The sequence below is a fragment of the Ictalurus punctatus genome, chromosome 7, assembly GCF_001660625.3.
Source record: "Ictalurus punctatus breed USDA103 chromosome 7, Coco_2.0, whole genome shotgun sequence".
Taxonomy (NCBI): domain Eukaryota; kingdom Metazoa; phylum Chordata; class Actinopteri; order Siluriformes; family Ictaluridae; genus Ictalurus; species Ictalurus punctatus.
Genome location: NC_030422.2, coordinates 3,352,688 through 3,377,718, shown reverse-complemented (window position 1 = coordinate 3,377,718; position 25,031 = coordinate 3,352,688). Strand labels below are relative to the sequence as shown.

Here is a 25,031-nt window from a genome sequence, read left to right as displayed (position 1 = left end):
ACTACTGGCCTATTTTATATTTTATATATATATATATATATATATATATATATATATATATATATATATATTATGTGTATTTTTTATTTTTTTATTCTGAATTAGTTTATTGCACTGTCACAGTCACATTCCAAAATAAATAGTGCCATGTGTTCTAATGTCAAATTCAACAAGATGCAATTCAAAATGGAATCCAAAAAAACTTGGAGCTTCATCTGGGAAAGTCAATTAAGACGAAAGCTAGTCATTTGGTTATACATTCAGAATTTTTCCACAATCCCCTGAAGTCTGTGAACAGTATGAAAAATATCAATACAGCTTTTAGTCATTACTTGGCGGTGTGTATTTTGCTTCTCTAATTGATTTTTGATTAACTTAAATGGTCCTATGTTCCCTCAGTTACTATTAGGTAAAACTTGCAGTAGAACACCATAGGATTTCTCCCTAAGAGTCCTGATCATTGTGGCCTTACAAAACACACTGTAGCATTAATTAGAACAAGTGTTTCATCTGAGTGATACAGTATATAGTGAGTGCTATAAATAATAATGGTTGAATGGTCACATCTGGAAATACATGACTGAGCTCTGATTTGCATTAGCCATTAATCAATACGTAAAATAACAGAATTAATAGATGGATCATTTCGCATTAATAAGATCATTACATCATATTTAATACGGTTAAGAGCACAGAAAGAACAAAGCTGCGGTAAGTCAGAATTGGGAGACATTTTACGCACAGTGGACCAAGTCCTGGTTCAACTACTCTAATACAAATAAAATGAAAAAAGTTACAAACATTACGCCTGTATTGTTTTGACAAATAGGAAAAAAAAGGAAAATAAAAATCACCTGCCTTTGAAAATTTTGAATAAATTATATTGTTTATCAGTGTGAAATTCTTTACAGTGCATGCAAAAAAGACTATGGAGTCTCTACAAGCATGTGAACTGGGGTTTTGAACATCGATTTCCTGGATAAGGTACACTATATGGGCAAAAGTTTGGGAACACCCGACTATCACACCCCTATGTGGGCCCTTCTCCAAACTTCTGCCACAAAGTTAGAAACACACAATTGTACACAAAGAGAGGGGCATGAACATTGACATTTATGGCATTTGGTAGACTCCCTTATCGAGAGCGACTTACAAAAGTAAGAATACCATCAATATTAGAACTCTGTTGGGAGGAAAAATAGTGAGAACACGGACAACTTTTTTCTTTTTTTTAATGAAAAGTTCTAATTCAAGTACTTTAGGAAGAGGAAGGTCTTTAGACATCATTTGAAGACTACTAGTGACTCAGCTGTTCGGACATCTAGAGGTTCATTCTACCATCTAAGTGCCAGAACAGAGAAGAGTCTTATTGCATGCCTTCCTTGTACCCTGAGAGATGGTGGCACCAGTCGAGCGGTGCTAGAGGATCAGAGGGAGCATGGTGCAGTGTGGGGTGTGATAAGTGATTTGAGGTAAGTGGGTGCTGGTCCATTTTTGGCTTTGTTGGCAAGCATCAGTGTTTTAAATCTGATGCGGACAGCTACAGGAAGCCATTGGAGGGAGCGTATCAATGGGTTGGTGTGGGAGACCTTAAGAAGGTTGAAAACAAGTCAAACAGCTGCACTCTGGATCAGTTGCAGAGGACAAATGGCGCTCAGAGGAAGACCTGCCAGGAGTGAGTTGCAGTAGAACAGACTTAAAATGACAAGAGACTGAACCAGCACCTGAGTGGCCTGTATGGATAGAAATGGACGAATCCTTCTGATGTTGTAAAGGAAAAATTGACATGAGTGTGTCAGATTAGCAATGTGAGAGGACAGTTGATTGTCCATGGTTACCCCAAGGTCGTGTGCAATAACTGAAGGTGGGATCAGAGAGTTGTCCAGGGAGATCCCAAGATCCTGACATGGGGATGAATCACCTGGGATGAACAATAGTTCAGTTTTGCTGGGATTAAGTTTCAGCTGATGAGCTGACATCCATTTTGAGTTGTCTGCCAGACATGCTGAGATCTGAGCACAAACAATAGGATGAAGACATGGTTTACATAGGCTGGTGTGAAAGAACTAGAGTGGCCTGCACAGAGCCCTGAACTCAACCCCACTGAACAACTCTGGGATGAATTCGAATGCTGACTGTGCACCAGGCCTCCTCGCCTAACATCAGTGCCTGACATCACTAATGCTCTTGTGGCTGAATGAGCACAAATCCTCATAGCCACGCTGCAAAAACAATAAAAAGCCTTCCCAGAAGAGTGGATTATTATAACAGCAAGGGGGGACTAAATCTGGAATTGGATGTTCAAAAAGCACATAGTGTTATGGTCAGGTGTCCGCATACTTTTGGCCATACAGTGTATAAGGGGTATTATCAAAATTGCAAATGCACTGCTCTAAAAGCAAAAAAACAATAACAATAATAATAATAATAATAATAATAATAATAATAATAATAATAAAGCCTTGCTCAGTAATAGCACTATAGCATTTCTAAGTATTCGACAGAGTAAGAGGCTTAAAATTCTGCTTCATAGTGTCCTGTTCTACTTCTGTTGTAAGTTAATAAAGTGGAAAAATTGCCCACCTAACATCTACGGCGTCTTCCATGACAGTCATATCTGTCTTACACTTGGCAGAGGGGTTGATGGCCAGCTCAGCCGGTGGAATGACAAAGCTTTTGCTCAGCGGCAGCCACATTCCTTCTCCCAGAGTGTATGTGAACCTGAAACAAAGGAGATTGTGTGATAAAAATAGATTAATAGTTTGCCGGACAAAATGGGTTCAGAATTTGCATGGACTATTTTCTTCCCTTGAGTGTCGACAAATAATCGAATGATAACTTTTTTTTGATTTGATAACAGATTTGAACTACCTTATGAAAACTTTTTTTTAGGAATTTTAAAATACAATTTGAAATGTATTTTTATAGCATTTATAATGCAAAAATCTCAGTTACTATAACAAGTAAAAAGATAACGGCAACTGGAGGAGACATTGACTACATTTACATGGACAGCAGTAATCTAATTATTGACCTTATTCTGAATAAGACAATATTGTGATTGTGTTTACATGAGTCGCTTTTAGAATACTCCTTTCATGTTCAGGTTTTACATGTTTTACTTCATTACGTCCCCACGCCACGCCGTCCGACGTTCCTTCCAGAATTTCACGTATCAACATACAGTTCGTCTTCGTTATGGGACCGTATACAGTTTTGGGTGTTTCAGTTTTAATTTGACGAAAGCTTCAAGTGCAGTTAATTATTTGTCGTGCTGTACGTGCTAATAGACGACCGCTTGAAGCCGTGGGCTGCGTCCCAAAGCACGTATTTCCCTACTATATAGTAGCTGATATACATGTATTTCACCTACTATATACGGTAGTAGGTAAGCACGCGGTTTGGGACGCAGCCGTGCGCTCTTTTTTGGCATCAATCGGTTGAGCACTGCCGTGTGTGTACGTGTCCTGTCGCACAATGCGGTGAAAACTCTCACATGACGTTAATAGTGTGATTAAGGTGTGTACATGTCTGTAACGCATGTCCATAATGCGACTAAAACAGGAATACTCCACACGTCTTAATTCCATTTGTGTTTACTTCGAGTATGACTTTAATCGGATTAAGGTCATCAATAATCACTGTTTACATGCTAGTTTCTTAATCAGAGCATCGTCTTAATCGGGTTCATATCGGCTTATCGTTGTCCATGTAAACGTACTGAGTGACAGCAATCAGCATAAACATGAACACCCACACATGGGGAAAATTCATATCCGGTTACCACAGTTATCACTAGTGATGCACCGAATGGAAAATTCTGGACCAAAACCGAAATTTCAGGATGCACTTGGCCAAAATCTGAAACCGATTTTTAAAAAATCCATTTTAAAATAGTTTTTTGTATGATTGTATTAATATTAGACTTTTTATTTCATTTCATGAATTTAATGAATCTGAAATGAAAAACTATAAATCAGTAAAATTATCAAACTTTTACTGAAATTAACACACCAAAAACAATAAACATTAACTATATTATTCTTCATTCAGTTCTGTAATAGTTAAATTGAACAGATTTATTTTATCCAATTGTCCAAATAATGTAAAGTTCTAGAAAACTATTATGATAGGCAAAACAGTGGTCAAGTAATGAACTAGGCCAATATTCTGTTTACGTAAACGTATTTCCACATTAATTAAAGATTATTGTGAAGAACAACCGTGCAAAACAGCAGCGATAGAACTAAAACCAACTTCAAACTGTAAACAACAGATGTAGCCTCGAGTCAAGAACAAAGTTTTGCAGGGCTACACGAATTTCAATGTAATTGCTAAACATATAGCAAATTGGACTGCTTTCTATTTAAGCAAAAGTGGCAGGTTCCTCTTCAAGAACAACAGTTGCTCAGCTTTTTGGCAGGAGAGATGGTTCCTCTTCTCATCAAGAACATGAGGTGCTACAGTGAATAGTGTCTCACTCTCTGTGCTGGTTCTTGGGGCAGATAAATACCTGTGTGCAATGGAAAGCGTAGCTGCGCTTGTTGTGGCACCTCTATGGATCGGGGCGCTTTCCTGTAGAATCTCGTCAAACATGTCAGAAAGTGAGGGAGTTTGTGCCTCATCACTTGTATGCACCCGTTTCTCTGGCACAATTTGGCTGCATATATTTTTGGCTCATATTTTTGGCCAAAAACCAAAAAATTTTGGCAGCTGAAATTTCAGTGCATCCCTAGTTATCCCATATTGTTAAGTCTGAACTCTTCTGAGTAAATACTGCATTAAGAATCACATCAAAAACAAATATTTGTGCTTTAACTATAATCATTTTCTGAATTACATTGTGAAATATATGTAGCTTAACCTTTTAACCTCAACTGCTTTAACATGATCGGGGTCGTGGTGTTTTTAAGAAATATTATATTATATATATATACACATACACACATTTAAAAAAGAAAATGATGTTTCTTAAAACGCCAGGAAAATCAACCTATGTTGTATAATGTTAGAGTTACACGTTGATATTCATCACCTTATATATTAATTCAGTTTACAGCACAGACTTAAAAAGTCGTTGTAAACTCATAACCAGCTCAGGATTAGAAAAGGTAAAATAAACATATCACGGCCTACACAGTCTTTTCTTCCTCACATTGCACACAGAACACCTACACACAACGAGCATCAGTGCAAGTCTGCGGCAGTCAGACGGTGCTGTCTCGTTTCCTACCTTCCATCGTCTGCGGCTGTGAAGATTACATGTTTACACCGCATTGTGGAAGCTCAGAAATGTTACCACTGGAGTAAAACTGTCTGCAACAATCCTGGCTGTGTTTCATGCACAAAAGCCATTCTGTTACTTCAGCAAAATAGCATCTACAATACAGTATACTGATGCAGCATCTGGAGGTCTTTACTTCAGGTGATCTCACTGGATGTGAAATTTCCGTAAACAGTACTAGAACGTCAAGACCAAGTGTGTCAGCAGCTTCCGATTCTTTTGTCAGTAGGAATCGACAGGAATAAGGGCCCAACTAAAATAGAAAGCGTTATTTCTGACAGAGATATCAAGCTTGACAGGTTATAAAAGAGAAAAAAATAATTGTGGTTAAAATAGTGAAGATTTAAAAAAAAAAAAAAAAATCCTTTCTAATTAGTTCTAATTTCTTCTTTTTTTAATTTAAGCCTTAAGCAAATAGGTCTGCTGATCATTTAGATGTTGGCTGAATAACCTTTAGTCAGATAGCTAGTAACACAGTCCAAAATCATTACTAATGCTTACTTTATGCTGCTAAAAAGGATGAAGAAAACATTAATTATATATCATCTGATCTTAATTTAATGTGCCCATGAGCCCTGAACAGTCAATGACAACTTTAATTCCTCATTGTAATCCACTCAATACGTAGTGGAACAAATCAAGAAGAAGAAGAAGAAGAAGGAGAAATGAGAGGTCAAAAATAACATATTCCTTAATATTCCTAGAACATAAGTCATAGAACGGGGCCAATATTTAATTAATACCTGCATAGTGCCTTTATTACACATTCATAAGCACTGCATAATTATTTTATAAAGCAATGCTGGAGACTTTATGAAATTCCTAATGTGATATTTAACGTTTTATGCAACTTTGTTTATACACAGAAGACAGAACAACCACCAACACTTATGAAGAGCTGACTGACTGAGATGGTGTCACTGTATGCTTTTGTATCCATGATAAACAGTGTAGTTTGAGGGCAATAAATTCATTCACTTGTCTATGAGCTCGATAAATAAAATGCTGAGCATTCAATTCCATGGTCATATTACTAGATAACATACAGTAAGTACACCCCAAATAATGTTAGAAGATTGTTTTGCCAATACTTTGCCAATTACTGTATCGACTTCTTACAGAAGCATGGGCTTGATTGCTCAGTCAACTTGCAATACGTGCATATGTTAATGAACAAAATGCTATAATTTTACTATATTGTGCAGCCTGGACCCAAAATGTAAAATAAATAAATAAATAAATAAAAACATACACTATTTTATGGTAGAATTTATCTACAACATAATGTGCTGTGCCTTGTAACAAGATAAAAATGGAAAACATAATGCAGATCAAAAGAAAAAATAGCTTGTAAAGAACCAAAGTAAATAAGTTACAATTTTGCCATGAACCTCTCGGTTTCCAAACTTCATTTAAACAAGGCAGTGCATCACATCTGGCAGTTATAACAGATAATTTAAGAAGACAGGACAAAAGTCTGACACACAGCATTAAAACACAGGCATCAGTGAGGAATATAATATCTGAGAGGATCCAAAACCTTCAGAAAACACAGTAATCACAGGCAATTATGAAAGTAAAAGGTGGAAATACATCTTAATGTATAATATTTATATTTCATTCAAAAATGGAGATGCAACCTTCTAAATTAAAAATCTGATTTTTTTTAACAGCTCTTACATACAATATTCATCTGACCTTGCTAATAATTAAAATCCAACTGTATCTTTCAACCAGAAGATAACATTTTGTTAATGTTGGGCCACCACAAGCTACCAGAACAGCTTTGATTCACCTCAGTCTTGATTGTTAACAGTCTCTGGAGCTGTACTGAGGATGAACCCCATTCTTCAAAAAGATATTCCGTCAGCTGGGTTTTTTTTTTTTAAATACTCAATTGGCATTTTCAGTAAATATACAGAAAATCCACTTTGAAACAACATATATAAACGCATTATCCCATAATACTGTACTTTCCCCTTTCCACAATCACACGGCGTCGACATCAAAAACATAGCTCACAGATCACATACATGAAACACTCTGTCCTCACTGTGATGTACAGATAGATAGCAGCATTACTGTGTATCTGCAAGCAGCTATACAGTGCCCTCCCCAAAAAATTTGTTATAAAAATTCAGACCAGGGAATATAGCTGTGATGTGCGGCAAAGGGTTGAGCTTCACAAAATGGGAAGTGGCTATAAGAAAATAGCAAAAGACTTGAAAATACACCATCAGGGCAATAATTAAGAAGTTCCACTCAACTGGAAAGGTTATGAATCAGGCTGGAATTGTACGTGTGTCTATATCGTCTCAACGCACTGTGAAGAGGACGGTTCGAGTGGACAAAAAACCTCTACGGATCACAGCTGGAGAACTGCAAAAGTTAGTTGTGTCTTGGGGTCAGAAAGTCTCCAAAACTATAATCTGAAGTCACCTACATCACCACAAGTTGTTTGGAAGTGGTTCAAGAAAAAAGCCTCTACTCTCATCCAAAAACAAACTCGAGCGTCTTCAGTGTGCAGACACTACTGGAACTTCAAATGGGATCGGGTTCTATGGTCGAAACCAAAATAGAGCTTTTTGGTAATAAACACCAGAGGTGGTTTTGACACTCACAGAGAGGTAGCGATATGGAAAAGTACCTCATGTCCACGGTTAAATATGGAGGTGGATATTTAATGTTTTGGGTCTGTTTTTCTGCCAGAGGACCTGGACATTTTGTTAGGATACATGGCATCATGGACTCTATCAAATATCAACAGATATTGAATGAAAACCTGACTGCCTCTGCCAGAAAGCTTCAAATGGGCCGTGGTTGGATCTTCCAGCAGGACAATGATCCAAAACATCATCAAAATCAACACAAAAATGGTTTACTGACCACAAAATCATGGTCCTGCCATGACCATCCCAGTCCCCTGACATTAACTCATAGAAAACCTGTGGAGTGAACTGACTCAAAATTTGAAAGATCTGGAGAGATTCTGTATGGAGGAATGGTCTCAGACCCCTTTTGTATTCTCCAACCTCACTGGGAATTATAAGAGAAGACTCAGAGCTGTTATTTTGGCAAAGGGAGTTAGCACAAAGTATTGACTAAAAGGGTGTCAATAATTGTTGCACACCTATATTTAACAAAGTTTTTTTTTTTTTGATAAACCTGTGTTTTGTTTGCAATTGTTTGATATCCATGAGCGCAGAGTATTTTTGTGAATTCTTTTAACAAATGATCAAAAGGTTAGACAATAAAGACAATCCTTCACAGCCTTCTTTGCTCATATTTACCAAGGGTGCCAATATTAGTGGAGGGCATTGTATGTATAACAATTACAAGGATAACAAATAAGTAAATAAAAAAAATAAACCTCAGATATTGCTTCAGATGTCTTGATAATGCTGCTAGAGAGTGGTGCAAAAATATTCTGTTGGTGTTTAAATGAGTTGAGAAAATTTGCTCAAATTAACAGTGTCCTTGGGGTCAATTTCCAGTCAGTCACATGACACGCAGATTATATATATATATATATATATATATATATATATATATATATATATATATATATATATATATATATATATAAAAATAAAGGCTCGATCTACCGCCTGTGCTCACACCCTGCCTATCTATGGCTAACTGTGCTCTCACCTAGCTGCTTTTATTAGTTGCACTGAGTAGGAACTCATCACTACATTTTGCCAGGGTTTGCAGGAAGAAGTGAAGATTAAGTTAGCCTGTCATGACAACAACCTGACTCTGAACCAACTCATCGACCTGGCCATCTGTTTAGACAACCTGCCGCATGAATGGTCCAACAGCAGGGGCGTATTCATCAGTGCCAGCTGGATCCCCTGAGACTAGTGAAATTGGTAAAAACATGAATCTTCAATGAAGAAAGGCAGATGTGTTTGTGAGCAGCTCTATGCCTGTACTCTGGCAGACCATTTATGCAGACTGTCGCAATCACCTGGATGCTCACTAAACCAGTGGAGTTGCTTACACAAGCTGTACACAGATTCATTGCATATTCCTCTTACACTGATTGTAATGTAACACTAATTATGATGCAGACATAACTGAAAGGTATGAGCTTTATTAATCTGTGATTGTAAACGAGCTCTCCAGAGAAAGGGTGTTGCATTTTGCATTGGATTCAATACTACACAGACTGAGAAGGGGATTGTCAATGACAAGGATATGTTAGAAATGTTAGAAATTTTCATCACTGCTGATGGAACACAATGCCGTGACTCTTTGGATATCAACTCACCAACAGGCTTCTGTCACAGACCTATCCGTGGTGGGTCGATGGTTTTTATATACATTTCTTTATTCTGCTAGTGCTCCCATCGGGATGTAGTACCTGATGATGCACATGCTTTACAACCAGAGTGAGGAATACATACACAGTCTTTGCTGGCAGTAAGAAAGTAAGTACATACATAAGTATGTAAGTTCATACTGTAAGTAAGTGTGTACACAAGTATGTACTTAAGTGCATATGTAAATAAGTACATAAGGAAGTACATAAATTTAAACTCAACCCCAGTTGAGGACAGTATGGAAAATGCAAAATAATAATAATAATAATAATAATAATAATAATAATAATTATTATTATTATAAATAAAGAAAGAAAAAAATACAAACACAAATTTCACCCTGTACTATATTGAAAACACATTATTAACAAATTATTTGATGTTTTATTTTGTGAATTTATTTTTTTGAAAATATACACTCATTTTAAATCTGATGATTGCAACACACTCCAAAAAAGTTGGGACAGTCGACTGTTTACCACTGTGTAACCACCTTTTCTTTTAATAACACTTATTAAGCATTTTGGGCACTGAAGGCACCAGTTGGTTAAGTTTAGCAAGTGGAATTTTCCCCCATTCATCCATTATGCATTTCTTCAGCTGTACAACTGTACATGGCCTTCGTTGCCTTTTGCGCTTCATAATGCACCTCACAGAAGTCAGAACTGCAGCAGGCCATGCTAGCACTCTGCTTATGCAACCATGTGCTTGTAATCCGGGCAGAATGTGGTTTGCCGTTGTCCTGCTCTGGATGGCAGTGTGTGTTGCTCAAAAATATGTACATATATTTCTGCATGAATGCTGCCCTCACAGATGTGCAAGTTACCCATGCCATGGGTACTGACACGCCCCCATACCATGACAGACGCTAGCTTTTGAACCTGACGCTGATAACAGCTTGGATGGTCCTTAACCTCTTTGGCCCGGAGAACACAATGGTTGTTTTGTCCAAAAACTTTTTGAAATGTTGACTCGTCAGACCACAAAACATGATTCCACTGTGCTACTGTCCATCTCAGATGTGACCGATCCCAGAGAAGTCGGTGGTACTTCTGGACAGTGTTGATGTATGGCTTCTACTTTGCATAGTAAAGCCTTAACTTGCATCTATGGATGCAGCGGCGAACGGTGTCGAGTGACAAAGGTTTACCAAAGTATTCTCGAGCCCGTGTCAGGATATCCATTATATGGATATCATGACGGTTTCTAAGACCGTGACGTCTGAGGGATCAGAGGTCACACGCATTCAGACGTGGTTTTCAGCCTTGCCCTTTATGCACCGAGATTTGACTGGATTCCTTGAATCTTTTATTGATATTGTGCTCTGTAGAAGGTGAAATGCCCGAAATTTTACAGATTTGTCTTTGGGTAATATTGTTCTCAAAGTGTTGGATTATTCACTGACACATCTGTTGGCAGAGCCTTGACTCCATCCTAGGCCTTTTTTGGAGGATCCTTATACACTATGATTAGATCACTTTCTTATTTCAACTTTTCACATTGCTATTAGTCCTAAATTGCCCCTGTCCCAACTTTTTTGGAATGTGTTGCATGCATCAATTTAAAAATAAATGTTTACATTCAAAAAACGATTCTGTTGATTAGGTAAAACATCAAATACCTTATCTTTATGTTTTTGTTTAAATACAAGTCTAAGTACATTTACAAATCATTCTTCTTTGTATTTATTAGCATTTTCCATACTGTCCCAACTTTTTCAGAATTGGGGTTGTACAAACAATATTATGGAAACACGTAATTATAGCAGTTAGGCTAAAGTGACAGTCAGGTCCCATAAATAATCCATCCATCCATCCATCCTTTTTCTATATCGCTTATCGTACAGGGTGGCAGAGAACCTGGAGCCTATCCCAGGGAGCATTGGGCACAAGGCGGGGTACACCCTGAATGGGGTGCCAATCCATCGCAGGGCACAATCACATACACAGTCACACCCATTCATACACTATGGACATGCCAATCATCCTACCATACATGTCTTTGGACTGGGGGAGGAAACCGGAGTACCCGGAGAAAACCCCCACAGCACGGGGAGAACATGCAAATGCCACACACAGGGCATTGGCGGGAAGCGAACCCCCAACTCTGGAGGTTTGAGGAGAATGTGCATACCTATAATCCATCGTACACCCCCCCATAAATATTATTTAAAAAAAATATTTGTATTTCTAATCCTAATTTGATATTTCACATCAATGTCAATAGCACGGTAGGGATGTGACGATGAGGAAAATTTCCCACCAGTTAATCAACGTGTAACAACACCAGTAATACCGGTATCACGGGGGTCCCCTCTCACTTATGAATGCCGGTTCATTTCACTTTCGCTTTTGAATTAGCTGCAATTTGGGAGTGGCATTTGCTTGAATGGTGGGTTCATTATTATTCTTAATGAAAAACACAACTACGAAACAGTACAATGACATATTATTGTATGTCTTATTCTATATATTGTATGCTTATATTAAACAGAATAGCCTATAACAGGTTTCACTTAAGGAGCATAACCCAATTTACTGTAGACTGCAAAATACAAGGATATTTCACACTTTTATTTTCGTTCTAAGCTGGTTATAATTACAAACAATTTAAAAGTGACAACTTGTACAGCTGAAAGATTGAAGTATAATCCCACTTATTATTGCATCAGTTCACTGGCAGACTGAATTATGTATTAGAAGAAGAAGGAGAAGAAGAAGAAGAAGAGGAAGGATCCATTATTTGTCACACATACATTATAGCACAGTGAAATTCTTTTCTTCACACATCCCAGCTTGTTAGGAAGTTGGGATCAGAGTACAGGGTCAGCCATGATATGATATATCCCTGGAGCACAGAAAGTTAAAGGCCTTGCTCAAGGGCTCAAAAGTGGCAATTTGGTAGTGATGGGGCTTAAACTACTGTTCAGGGAAACCACTGCCCACTATGTATATTTGTTTCAATAAATCATGATATATACATACAGTAGATATACAGTATCTCACAAAATGAGTACACCTCTCACATTTTTGTAAATATTTGATTATATCTTTTTATGTGACAACACCGAAGAAATGATACTTTGCTACAATGTAAAGCATTGAGTGTACAGCTTGTGTAACAGTGTTAATTTGCTGTCCCCTCAAAATAACTCAACACACAGCCATTAATGTCTAAACCGCTGGCAACCAAAGTGAGTACACCCCTAAGTGAAAATGTCCAAATTGGGCCCAAAGTGTCAATATTTTGTGTGGCCACCATTATTTTCCAGCACTGCCTTCAGCCTCTTGGGCATGGAGTTCACCAGAGCTTCACAGGTTGCCACTGGAGTCCTCTTCCACACCTCCATGACAACATCACGGAGTTGGTGTATGTTAGAGACTTTGTGCTCCTCCACCTTCCGTTTGAGGATGCCCCACAGATGCTCAATAGGGTTTAGTCCATCACCTTCACCCTCAGCTTTTTTAGCAAGGCAGTGGTGGTCTTGGAGGTGTGTTTGGGGTCGTTATCATGCTGGAATACTGCCCTGCGGCCCAGTCTCCGAAGGGAGGGGATCATGCTCTGCTTCAGTATGTCACAGTACATGTTGGCATTCATGGTTCCCTCAATGAACTGTAGCTCCCCAGTGCCGGCAGCACTCATGCAGCCCCAGACCATGACACTCCCACCACCATGCTTGACTTTAGGCAAGACACACTTGTCTTTGTACTCCTCACCTGGTTGCCGCCACACACGCTTGACAACATCTGAACCAAATAAGTTTATCTTGGTCTCATCAGACCACAGGACATGGTTACAGTAATCCATGTCCTTAGTCTGCTTGTCTTCAGCAAACTGTTTGCGGACTTTCTTGTGCATCTTTAGAAGAGGCTTCCTTCTGGGACGACAGCCATGCAGACCAATTGGATGCAGTGTGCGGCGTATGGTCTGAGCACTGACAGGCTGACCCCCCACCCCTTCAACCTCTGCAGCAATGCTGGCAGCACTCATACGTCTATTTCCCAAAGACAACCTCTGGATATGACGCTGAGCACGTGCACTCAACTTCTTTGTTCGACCATGACAAGGCCTGTTCTGAGTGGAACCTGTCCTGTTAAACCGCTGTATGGTCTTGGCCACCGTGCTGCAGCTCAGTGTAAGGGTCTTGGCAATCTTCTTATAGCCTAGGCCATCTTTATGTAGAGCAACAATTCTTTTTTTCAGATCCTCAGAAAGTGCTTTGCCATGAGCTGCCATGTTGAACTTCCAGTGACCAGTATGAGGGAGTGTTAGAGCGATGACACCAAATTTAACACACCTGCTTCCCATTCACACCTGTGACCTTGTAACACTAACAAGTCAAATGCACCGGGGAGGGAAAATGGCTAATTGGGCCCTATTTGGATATTTTCACTTAGGGATGTACTCACTTTTGTTGTCAGCAGTTTAGACATTAATGGCTGTGGGTTGAGTTATTTTGAGGGGACAGCAAATTTACACTGTTACACAAGCTGTACACTCACCACTTTACATTGTAGCAAAGTGTCATTTCTTCAATGTTGTCACATGAAAAGATATAATCAAATATTTACAAAAATGTGAGGGGTGTACTCACTTTTGTGAGATACTGTATAAAAAATAGGCATAAAAATAAGTACATCCCATGGAAATTGTTGGCTTTTTTGACATATTTGGACAAGCAAACATTTGATCATCTTTGAAACAGTGCCTATTAATAAAGTTGATATACTTGAAAGAAAAAAAAACACAAGGAAAATTAGATTTTTCAATCATTTATTCAACAGAAATATCAATAGATGTGATATTCTTCTGTGGAAAAAGTAAGTACACCCTTGGTGTCACGTACCGTAGGTGGGGGGTGGAGGCAGTCGCGGGTGACAGGAAACAAGGCAGAAATATCCAAAGTGGACAGACAAAATTCGTGGTCGATAAACAGGCGAGGATCAGGCGATCGGTCAAACAAACAAAGGAGGCAAGGCAGAGCTCGAAGTCAGGGGCGGAAAAACTGGTCAAAAGGTAGCTTAGTCAATGTAGGAGAAACGGCTTAGGAAATGACAGAGAAACGAGTCAACTGAACATTACTTCACAAACTCTCCTCTCCTCCACAGTCTCTCTAATACTGTGGTGTGATTGTCCTTGTAATGGCTTGCAGGTGTGTGCTTAGAACTCTGGGGCAGGTGAGCGCATGCGTGAGCGGGAGGTGTCGTTTGCAGCGACCATGTTGGGAGTGAGTGTTGCCTCCTGGGAAATTGAGTCTTGGCAGGGCTGAGATATGACAGAACCCCTCCCCCCCAAAGGGCTCACTCCGGGAGCCGAGGATCTCCTGGGTCTCCCCCGGGGTCATGGACCCAGAAGATTAGGGTGAGTTGCATGAAAATCATTGATGAGCAGCGGATCTAGTATGTCCTGTCTCGGGCACCAACACTGTCCTTCCGGTCCATAGCCTACCCACTGAACCAAGTATTCAAGCTGGCCCCTCCTGCACCTAGAATTTAGGATGTTCTCGACTAAGTAGGCTAGTTGGCCCTCAATTTCCATGGGAACCGGAGGGCTTTTGGAGGGCACCTCTGTGGCTAGAGGTCCGGTGACGACCGGCTTGAGACGGGACACGTGAAATGATGGGGCTACGCGGCTGTGTCGAGGTAACTCCAGACGATATGTAGCGTCGTTGATCTGTTTGCTGATCCTAAAGGGCCCTGTGTATCGCGGCATGAGTTTTCTGCAGCCATGAGGCTGCTTTAAGTCTTTGGTTGATAACCAGACCCTACTGCCGGGTCGGTAGCGGGGATGCTCACTGCAGCGGCGGTCAGCAAGGTGTTTGTATGTGGCTGCTGTTTGACTCAGGCGTTGGTGTGTGTCAGACCAGACCTGTTCACTTCACCTGAACCACTGGTCTACAGCTGGAGATTCTGTGGGAGTCATGTTCCACGGAAACAAAGGGGGCTGGTACCCAAGTACGCACTGAAATGGAGCGAGTTGCGTGCCGGAGTGTCGGAGAGAGTTTTGAGCATACTCGGCCCACGGAAGAAATCTGCTCCAATCCTCGGTGTTGGAGGCGCAGAACGTTCTGAGAAATCGGCGCAACTCCTGGTTGATCCGTTCTACCTGGCCGTTGGCTTGGGGGTGGTAGCCTGACATGAGATTCACTGTGATTCCCATCTTCTCCATAAAACAGGACCATACTCTACAGATGAATTGAGGATCGCACACTATCTCCTCTGGAATGCTGAAGTACCGGAACACATTGAAATAACATCTCCGCAGTCATAAATGCAGTTGGTAGATGGTGTAGAGGAATGAATCTCACCGACTTCGAGAATTGATCCACCGTGACCAGAATGGTTGTATTTCCCTGGGACCAGGGTAGGTCGGTTACAAAGTCGATCGATATGTGTGACCAGGGGCGTTCTGGTGTGGGTAGTGGCTTGAGTGTTCCAGCTGGAAGTCTCCGTGGTTCCTTACTTCGTGCACATGAAGAACATGAGGTCACCACACGGTGTATGTCCCTCTCCATATTGGGCCACCAGTACTTCTCCCGTAGCAACTGATACGTGCGTTGGGCCCCTGGGTGCCCTGTACCTACTACCGTGTGGGCCCAGATAACGAGTTCTTGTTGGTGACATTCAGGAACAAAGAGTCTTCCCCGAGGGCAGTTCTCAGGCACTTGAGACGTGGGAACCTTACCCAGAACTTGATCCAGCTCCACTCTAGAGCTCCTATGATACATGAGGGGGGAATAATGTATTCCTCGTGGTTGTTCAATAATTCCTTGTGGTCTAGACAAGACAGGGCGTCAGCCTTGGTGTTCTTGGACCCGGGACGGTACTACAGGGAGAACTGGAACCTGGTGAAGAACAGCGCCCATCGGGCTTGTCGAGATGATAACCTTTTAGCCTTACGTAGATATTCAAGTTTCTTGTGGTCCGTGAAGATGACAAAGGGGTGTGTGGCTCCCTCCAACCAGTGCCGCCATTCCTCGAGTGCTAGTTTGACGGCCGAGAGTTCTCGATTCCCCACGTCATAGTTTCTTTCAGCAGAGGATAATTTGCGTGATAAAAGGCCACCGGGTGGAGCTTGGGCCTTTCTTCAAAACGTTGTGATAGAACGGTTCCTACACCTGTTTTGGAGGCGTCCACCTCCACAATGAATGGTTTGGATGGGTCTGGGTGTTTAATGATGGGAGCAGCCGTGAAGGCCTTCTTGAGTTGATTGAATGCCGCCTGGGTAGCGTGGTTCCAGGACAGGCGTTTGGGTTTTCCCTTCAACAAAGACGTCAGTGGATTTGCGAAGGAACTAAAATTCCGAATAAATCTTCTATAAAAATTAGCGAAGCCCAGAAATCTTTGGAGCTCCTTCACCGTCACGGGTCTGGGCCATTCTACCACGGCTCTGACTTTGCTGTGATCCATGGTAATCCCCTCTGGGCTGATGACATAACCCAAAAAGGAGATAGTGTCTCTGTGGAATTCACACTTTTCTGCATTGACGTGTAATTGGTGCTGGAGTAGACGTTGCAAGACTTGGCACACGTGATGAATGTGTTCCTCCTTGGAATTGGAATAAATCAGGATATCATCAATATACGTGATAACGTAACGCCCCAGCATTTCTCGTAGGACGTCGTTAAGACACTGGAAAACGGAGGGAGCATTAGAAAGTCCGTACGGCATGGCCAGGTATTCATAGTGCCCGGAGGTGGTGCTGAACCCCGTTTTCCATTTATCCCCTTCTCGAATCCGGACCAAGTTGTAAGCACTGTGCAGATCTAGCTTAGTAAAAATGGTGGCAGTACGTAGCTTTTCTAAAGCGAAGGGGACTAGTGGTAGAGGATAGCGATACCTGCTGCAACATTGGTTTAGGCCTCTATAATCTATGCACAGTCTCAAGCCCCCTCCCTTTTTCTCCACAAAAAAGAACCCGGCGGATGCTGGCGACGTGTAGGGTCGTATGTAACCCTGGAGTAGGGCTTCCTGAATATAATCCTCCATTGCGTGCTGCTCCTTCTGTGTTAGGGGGTAGACCCTTCCTCGGGGTGGCGTAGCTCCCGGTAGCAAATCAATAGTGCAGTCATAGGGCCGATGAGGGGGTAAGCCACTCGCCTTTTTCGTACTAAATACCTCGCTGAGGTACCGGTACTCCATGGGAATGTGGGTGGTTGTGGTACAGTTCGGACTTTCTATGGACGTGGTAGCTAACATGAGTACAGGTGCCCGAATCCAATTCTTAATGCAATGAGGGGACCAGTGCCTGATCTCCTTCTGAGTTCACGATTTCCACCACTGGGTGTCGGGTGGAAATCGTGACATAAAAAACGATACTCTCCTGATGAAGTGCACTGGTTTGGAGGGTGATTGGTTCGGTGCAGTGGGTGATGAGCCCCCTCCCGATGGGAGCCCCATCGATGGCTTGGATCCGGTGTGGAGTATGTAGCGGTCGAACGGGGATATTGTATTGCTGGACGGTGGACTGGTCAATGAAATTCCCTGCTGCTCCTGAGTCGATTAGTGCCTCTAGAGTACAAGACAGGTTTGAGTATTCTAATACCACAGGCATGAAAAATGCGGATTGAGATGAGCACACTCACCTCTGGCTGATGCTGCTTGGCCGCAGTGTTCTCTCTTGTGGCTCCGCGAGGTTTGAGAGGGCATTGTGGGATGAAATGCCCCTCCGCACCGCAGTAGAAACATCGAAATTCTCGACGTCTTCTTTCTCTCTCCTCCTTACTAACCCTCGATCGACCTAGCTGCATAGGTTCAGCTGGAGGAGCTTGTACCGCAAGATTCCCCTCACTGTATGTTGGACGGCGACTTTGTAGCAGTCGGTCAAGACGGATGGCCAGGCTGATGAGCGAATCGAGAGTTAGTTGATCATCGCGACAGGCAAGTTCAGTCACGACGTCAGGATTTAATCCTCTAAGAAACATGGTTTTTAAAGCGGGTTGGTTCCATCCACTTCTAACTGCTACAGTTTGAAATTCCAGCGCATAGTCCGCCCCGCAGTGTGTCCCTTGTTGCAGAGTTAACAGTTCCTCCCCAGTCTCCCTGTTGTTGGGAGAATGATCAAATACAATCCGGAATCGCTCGGTCAGCTGATCATACGTAATGATGGAACCATCTGCCTGCTCCCACTCGGCTGTGGCCCAGAGTAGTGCTCTTCCGGTTAACAACTCCATAAAATGGATGATCTTGCGATTTTCCGTCATGTCGGGGTATGTAGAAAAAAACAAGGAGCACTGAAGGAGGAAGCCTCGGCAACGGGTCGGATCTCCGTCATATTTTTCCGGTGCTGGGGGGGGGCCTGGTTTAGCTTAGCTACCTGTTCGTTCAGGTTGGCTATTTGTTGCATACGGCCGCTTAGAACCCGGCCATGGCTTTCAATGGCTTGTTGCACACGCGGATCACCCGCTGCTTCCATTGTAAACGGCGAAGTAATCCGTCACGTACCGTAGGCGGGGGGCAGAGGCAGTCGCAGGTGACAGGAATCAAGGCAGAAATATCCAAAGGGGACAGACAAAGTTTGTGATCTATAAACAGGCAAGGATCAGGCGATCGGTCAAACAAACAAAGGAGACAAGGCAGAGCTCGAAGTCAGGGGCAGAAAAACTGGTCAAAAGGTAGCTTAGTCAATGTAAGAGAAACGGCTTAGGAAATGACAGAGAAACGAGTCAACTGAACATTACTTCACAAACTCTCCTCTCCTCCACAGTCTCTCTAATACTGTGGTGTGATTGTCCTTGTAATGGCTTGCAGGTGTGTGCTTAGAACTCTGGGGAGGGTGAGCGCATGCGTGAGCGGGAGGTGTCATTTGCAGCAGCCATGTTGGGAGTGAGTGCTGCCTCCTGGGAAATTTAGTCTTGGCAGGGCTGAGATATGACACTTGGCCTCAGAAGCTAGTATTGCTCCTTTAGTAGAAATAACTTCTTGCAGGCGTTATGCATAATTGTCCAACAGGCTTGCTGGAATTTTTTGACCACGCTTCCATGCAATATTCTTTCAGTTGCAAGATGTTTGAGGGTTTTCTTACATGTAATGCACGTTTCAACAACATCCCACCCGCAAAATTTCAATGGGATTCAAATTCAGGCTTTGACTCCTCCATTCCTTAAACCTCCATTTCTTCTTTTTGAGACATTCCTTGGTGGATTTGCTAGTGTGCTTATGATCATTATCCTGTTGAAAGGTTCACTTTGGGTTCAACTTCAACATTTGGACAGATGGCCTCACATTATCTTCAAGCACTCTTTATTATGATGCAGAATTCAGAGTTGAATCAATGAATGCAAGCTGTCCAGTCTCTGAGGCAGCAAAGCAACCCCAAACCATAACATTTCCACCACTGTGCTTCACAGTTGGTATGAGGTGCTTCTCCTGAAAAGCTGTCTTTGGTCTGCGCCAAACATGTCTGCTGTTACTGTGGCCAGACGACTCGATTTTTGATTCTTCTGTCCAGAGCATATTATTCCAAAAAGCCTGGTCTTTGCCTATTTGCTCACTGGCAAACTGTAGTCTTGCAAAGGCTTTTTCCTGGCACACCTCCCATGCAGGTCAAATTTGTGCACTCTCTTTCTGATTGTAGACGCATGCACTTTGACACCAACAGTTGCAAGACTTACTAGCAGATCCTGTGATGAAATTTTCAGGTTCTTGGAGACTTCTTTTTACATCAGATGGTCTGCTCTTGGGCAGAATTTGCTGGGATGGCAGTCGTTTGAAATCTGCGCTGTTTGTAGATAATTTTCCTTACAGTGGAATGATGTATTTCAAATCATTTGGAGATTTTTTTAAATCCCTTGCCAGACTCATAGGCATCCACAACCTTTTTATGTCATGTATCAAGAAACTCTGGACTCCAGTTCCCATCAGCCACTGCACTACATGTCACATGACCACCTGCAACTGATTCACGTTCTGTTAATGAGCACTCTTATGTATATAGTTATTGTCTGCACTGTTTCTCTGTCTTTCGTTGTCTTAGACTTCTGTCTTCTATGTCACAGGGTTTTGTTTCATGACACGGTGTTATGCCAAGTTGTCTTCATGTCTTTGTTTTGTTGTTTAATTGTTTAATAAACGTTAATATATCTGCGATTGCTTCTGCCTCTACCTTGGTACGTGACAGAACGAAAGACCTACAATCAGAACGAGCAGATTGCCCAGATGGACAACTGGGGCATCAGGATGCCACGCCAGCAGGGGGAGTCTGTGGTCGGGGCTAATACCATCTCCCACCCTCCCTCCCCTATTATGGATCTCGTTCAGCCTACCCGCTCGTCTGAGGACGCTGCTCCATCTCCTGCTGGACTCAAGTACTCCCCTCTGTTCTACAACCTCGTGCTCAATGCCGCTGGGCTTTCCTGTTCAGCTGAGGACATCGCTCTCCCTTCCTGTTCAACTGAGATTGTCGCTCTGCCTTCCTGTTCAACTGAGGACGTCGCTCTGCCTTCTTGTTCAGCTGAGGATGTCGCTCTGCCTTCCTGTTCGGCTAAGGATGTCGTTCTGCCTTCATGTTCAGCTGAGGATGTCCCTCTGCCTTCCTGTTCAGCTGAGGACGTCGCTCTGCCTTCATGTTCAGCTGAGGATGTCGCTCTGCCTTCATGTTCAGGTGAGGACGTCAGTCTGTTTTCCTGCACCGCCGAGGACGTCGCTTTGCCTTCCTGCTCGGCTGTGGACGTCGCTCTGCCTTCCTACTCGGCTGAGGTCATCTCTCTGCCATCCTGCTTCACTGAGGACGTCGCTCTGCCTCCATGCTCCACTGAAGACATCGTCCCTCTTCCTTGCTGCGCGCAGTATGTCACTTCCCCTTCCTGCTCCACGGAGGACATCGTTCCCCCCTCATGCTCCGTGGAGATTATCATTCCTCCCTTGGGCCTCGCGGAGAACCTCGCTCCTCTCCCTGGCCTCGCGGAGAACCTCGCTCCCCTCTATGGCCTTGCGGAGAACATTGCTTCCCTCTCCTGTCCTGCGGAGGAAATTGTCCCGCTGTTCTGCCACGCAGACGTCGCTCCAGTTACCTGCTCCGTCGAGGACGTCGCTCCGCTTTCATGCTCTGCCAAGGACGTCCTGGTGTTACCTCAATAACAAAGGTAACACCAGAAACTAGTTATGAGAGGGGTATATAGAAGACAGGTTCCACCTGCACTCCCTAAGCAGGTTCTAATCACTGGCACCCAACCTTGAACACCTGATACTATTTTTATAGATTTGCAGGTGTGATGAATGTAGTGGTGTATTGATCTGTTTTTTTTGTTTGTTTGTTAATTTAAATTGTGAATATTACTACAAAATGTCCATTTTGTGTGTCATTTGATAGTGTATCACCTTTATTAATAGGCACTGTCTCAAAGAGGATCAGATGTTTGCTTGTCCAAATATCTCAAAAAAAGCAACAATTTTCATGGTGTGTGTGTTTGTGTATTATATATATATATATATATATATATATATATATATATATATATATATATATATATATATAAATATAAAACATCTATATTGCTGTAGACTGCTGCTCATCATAAAGTCTAAGCTGCTCATGTTCAACAAACTTTAGATGATTAGTCAGACTTAACTGTTTGACTTTATAATGCACAGTTGTGTAATAGTGATGATTTATAATCTGGGAGAGGTTCCAACTGCATTGTATATACTACACTTTGAACACTGCATTTCAACGAGCTTTATAGAAAGTGAAGCTTCTGTAATCAGATTTTCAATATCAGTCATACATTGATCACTGGATCATATAAAACTGTATGAGAAAGGGCACTGAAAACAGTTAAATCCACAATTTCACAGACTTGGCACTTTATTAAATGCAAATTAAACAATTTGAATATTTAAAAAAATGCAAAGTTAGCATAATGAAAGGGCAAGGATAGGAATGACACTAAGTGTAATTTTAGGAATTAAATGACGACATAAAATAGCTATAAAAGCAAAGGCTCAATTATGTCCAATTATATTTCCCTGTTCTAACTTCTGTGGGTGATGAATATAACTGTCTAACACCTGCCTTTTAATATGGTGTGTTAGATACCAGTGCATGATTCCAATTTGGGAAATGTACTAAACTTGTATTATCCCACTGTCTACATCTGAATGAAGAAAATATGATTATATCTACTTTGGTTTGGAACACTCCCTAAATTAAGTTCTACACCACGCCTGGATCCATTAATAGTATGCAAGATGTTATGTTATCCCTATATGCTAATTTTAAAAAAACAAAGCATTATGGGAGATTGCTTCAGAATTACCAAAAGGGTAAAGCATGGCATTTTCCCAACTGGGTTATCTCATGTCTCCTAATGTATTTTCACTGTGGGAGAGAAAATAGCTGATGTAAATATCCAGTATTTATTTTACAGATTTGTACTGTAATTAACTGCATACATTTTTTTTTTTTTTTACAATAAAATACCAGAAAAAGCAATACATAGTGGGACATCTAATGTTTAAAGTGTGAGTCATAATTGTAAAAATTCTCTGTGTCGACAGCAGACAAGTAGATCATTTTTGTGCCCATTATTTTAGTCATTATTTTTTGCAAACACAAACCCTTTTTGATGTGTATATAGAGAAACATTAAATTTTATAAAGGATTTAATGTAAAAGGTGGTTGAATCAGTGCAAGATAGTTGAGAGAAGTGGTGGCACAGTGCTACAGATCAGAAAGTCATGAACCACAGATCAGAAAGTCATGAACTACAGATCAGAAAGTCATGAACTACAGATCAGAAAGTCATGAACTACAAATCCCAACAGCACCAAACTCACATGGTCCATAAACGAGTTGCTTTAACTGCTTGGTTATATCCTGCCTCAATCATACGTCCTTTTGGATAAAGAACATCAGCCAAATGAGCAAATGTACTGGATATCTTATTTATTATATATATATATATATATATATATATATATATATATATATATATATATATATATATATATATATATATATATATATATATATAAATATATAAATATAAATATATATATAACATTTAGAGTATATTACTGAAAACATACAGTGATATACTGTAAAAAGTACATCACCTGTAAATATATCACAGCACTTTACTGTAAATGTTTTACATTATTTTAGTGTAAATTTACTGCTTCCAGTAATTGCTGTTACAGTGTAGACATTTCAGTACAAACTCCCAGATTAAATTTCTCAATATATACACCATTAAAAGCAAAGCATATAAAGTGAAACAAAGCTGCATGTCCCAGAAAACCAGAGAATTCAATAACGGGAAGCTGTCTGAACTTGTGCATCCAAAATCGGAAAAAAATAAAATAAAATAAAAAACTGTTCAACAAAGAACTGGGGTACTTTTAGACTCATTGCCGCAGAAATGTTAACAGATGGCAGAGCTTTCTTTATAAAAAGCAATCTCTATTAAAGGAAAATAAAACAGTTCATGTTTATGTACCACAATTATGTACATCTGAGATTTTATTCAAATATTGTATAAAATCTCTCAAAACCACAGTTAATCAATCAAACTATAATGCTAAAAAGAGAAGACTAAATCCTTTATTTAAAAAAAAAATTAATAAATTAAAAAAAAAAAAAATAATAATAATAATAATAATGGGCTTCTTTTACCAATTCAGTTCCAAATCAATAACATATATTGAAGAACTCCATAAAATCAAATATAAATATTTCATCCAAGCTGTATCAATATTGAAGTTTATGTTTGCTTAGAAATAAAACAATCAATCATCTTTCTGGTCTTTGTGCATATATTCAGGTGAGATTTATACTGGCAACTTCCTCAGGTGTAACAAAGCGCTTAATTACCAAAACACATATCTCCAATAAAGTGCCGGGAGCTAAAGCACTAAACTGAATCCAACTTTGCCCCTAATGAATGAAAAGCAATTTCATGTGTGAAAAAGCCATTTGTGCACATTAACAGTGGTTAATTACATCTGGACTATTAGGAATGGGATCTTTTTTTCATCCACACAAATCATTAAGCATAGTTACTGGATTATCCTTGGTAAAAATTCCAAGACATGACTCTCACATTCAGAGTCATCCTCATCGATACTTTGGATATTATACTGATTAATTACTAAATTACAGCCATATAGTTGTTAGGTTACATATGCCTGAACAAGAATGTGTGGTCTTGTTTTTAATAGTGAGTTTCCTTCCACTTGTCTTTATGTTTTCATAATTTATGTACAAAATTATCCAAAAATGATTCAGCACTGGCCAAAGTTGAAAAATATGATAAAAGCTTATTTATTAACTAAATGATGATAAGGAAAATGTGTGTAATCCATTCTCCCATGAGTGTATGTTTGGCTGGTGGTCTTGTGATCTAATATTACTCATTTTCAGGAAATCTTACATGACAGCTGATTGATAAAATAAGAAGTCTGACATTTACATTTTAGCTTGCC

At 40.7% G+C, this 25,031-nt stretch overlaps 1 protein-coding gene across 5 annotated transcripts in view; it reads right to left on the bottom strand.

The window, feature by feature from the left end:
* astn1 (astrotactin 1) overlaps positions 1 to 25,031 on the bottom strand; it is a 295,200-nt gene that overhangs the window by 141,533 nt on the left and 128,636 nt on the right. For all 5 annotated transcript variants that reach the window (XM_017471160.3, XM_017471161.3, XM_017471162.3 and 2 more), the window contains one exon: positions 2,584 to 2,721. In XM_017471160.3, the coding sequence (XP_017326649.1) occupies positions 2,584 to 2,721 (138 nt within the window). The remainder of the gene's footprint in view (positions 1 to 2,583; positions 2,722 to 25,031) is intronic.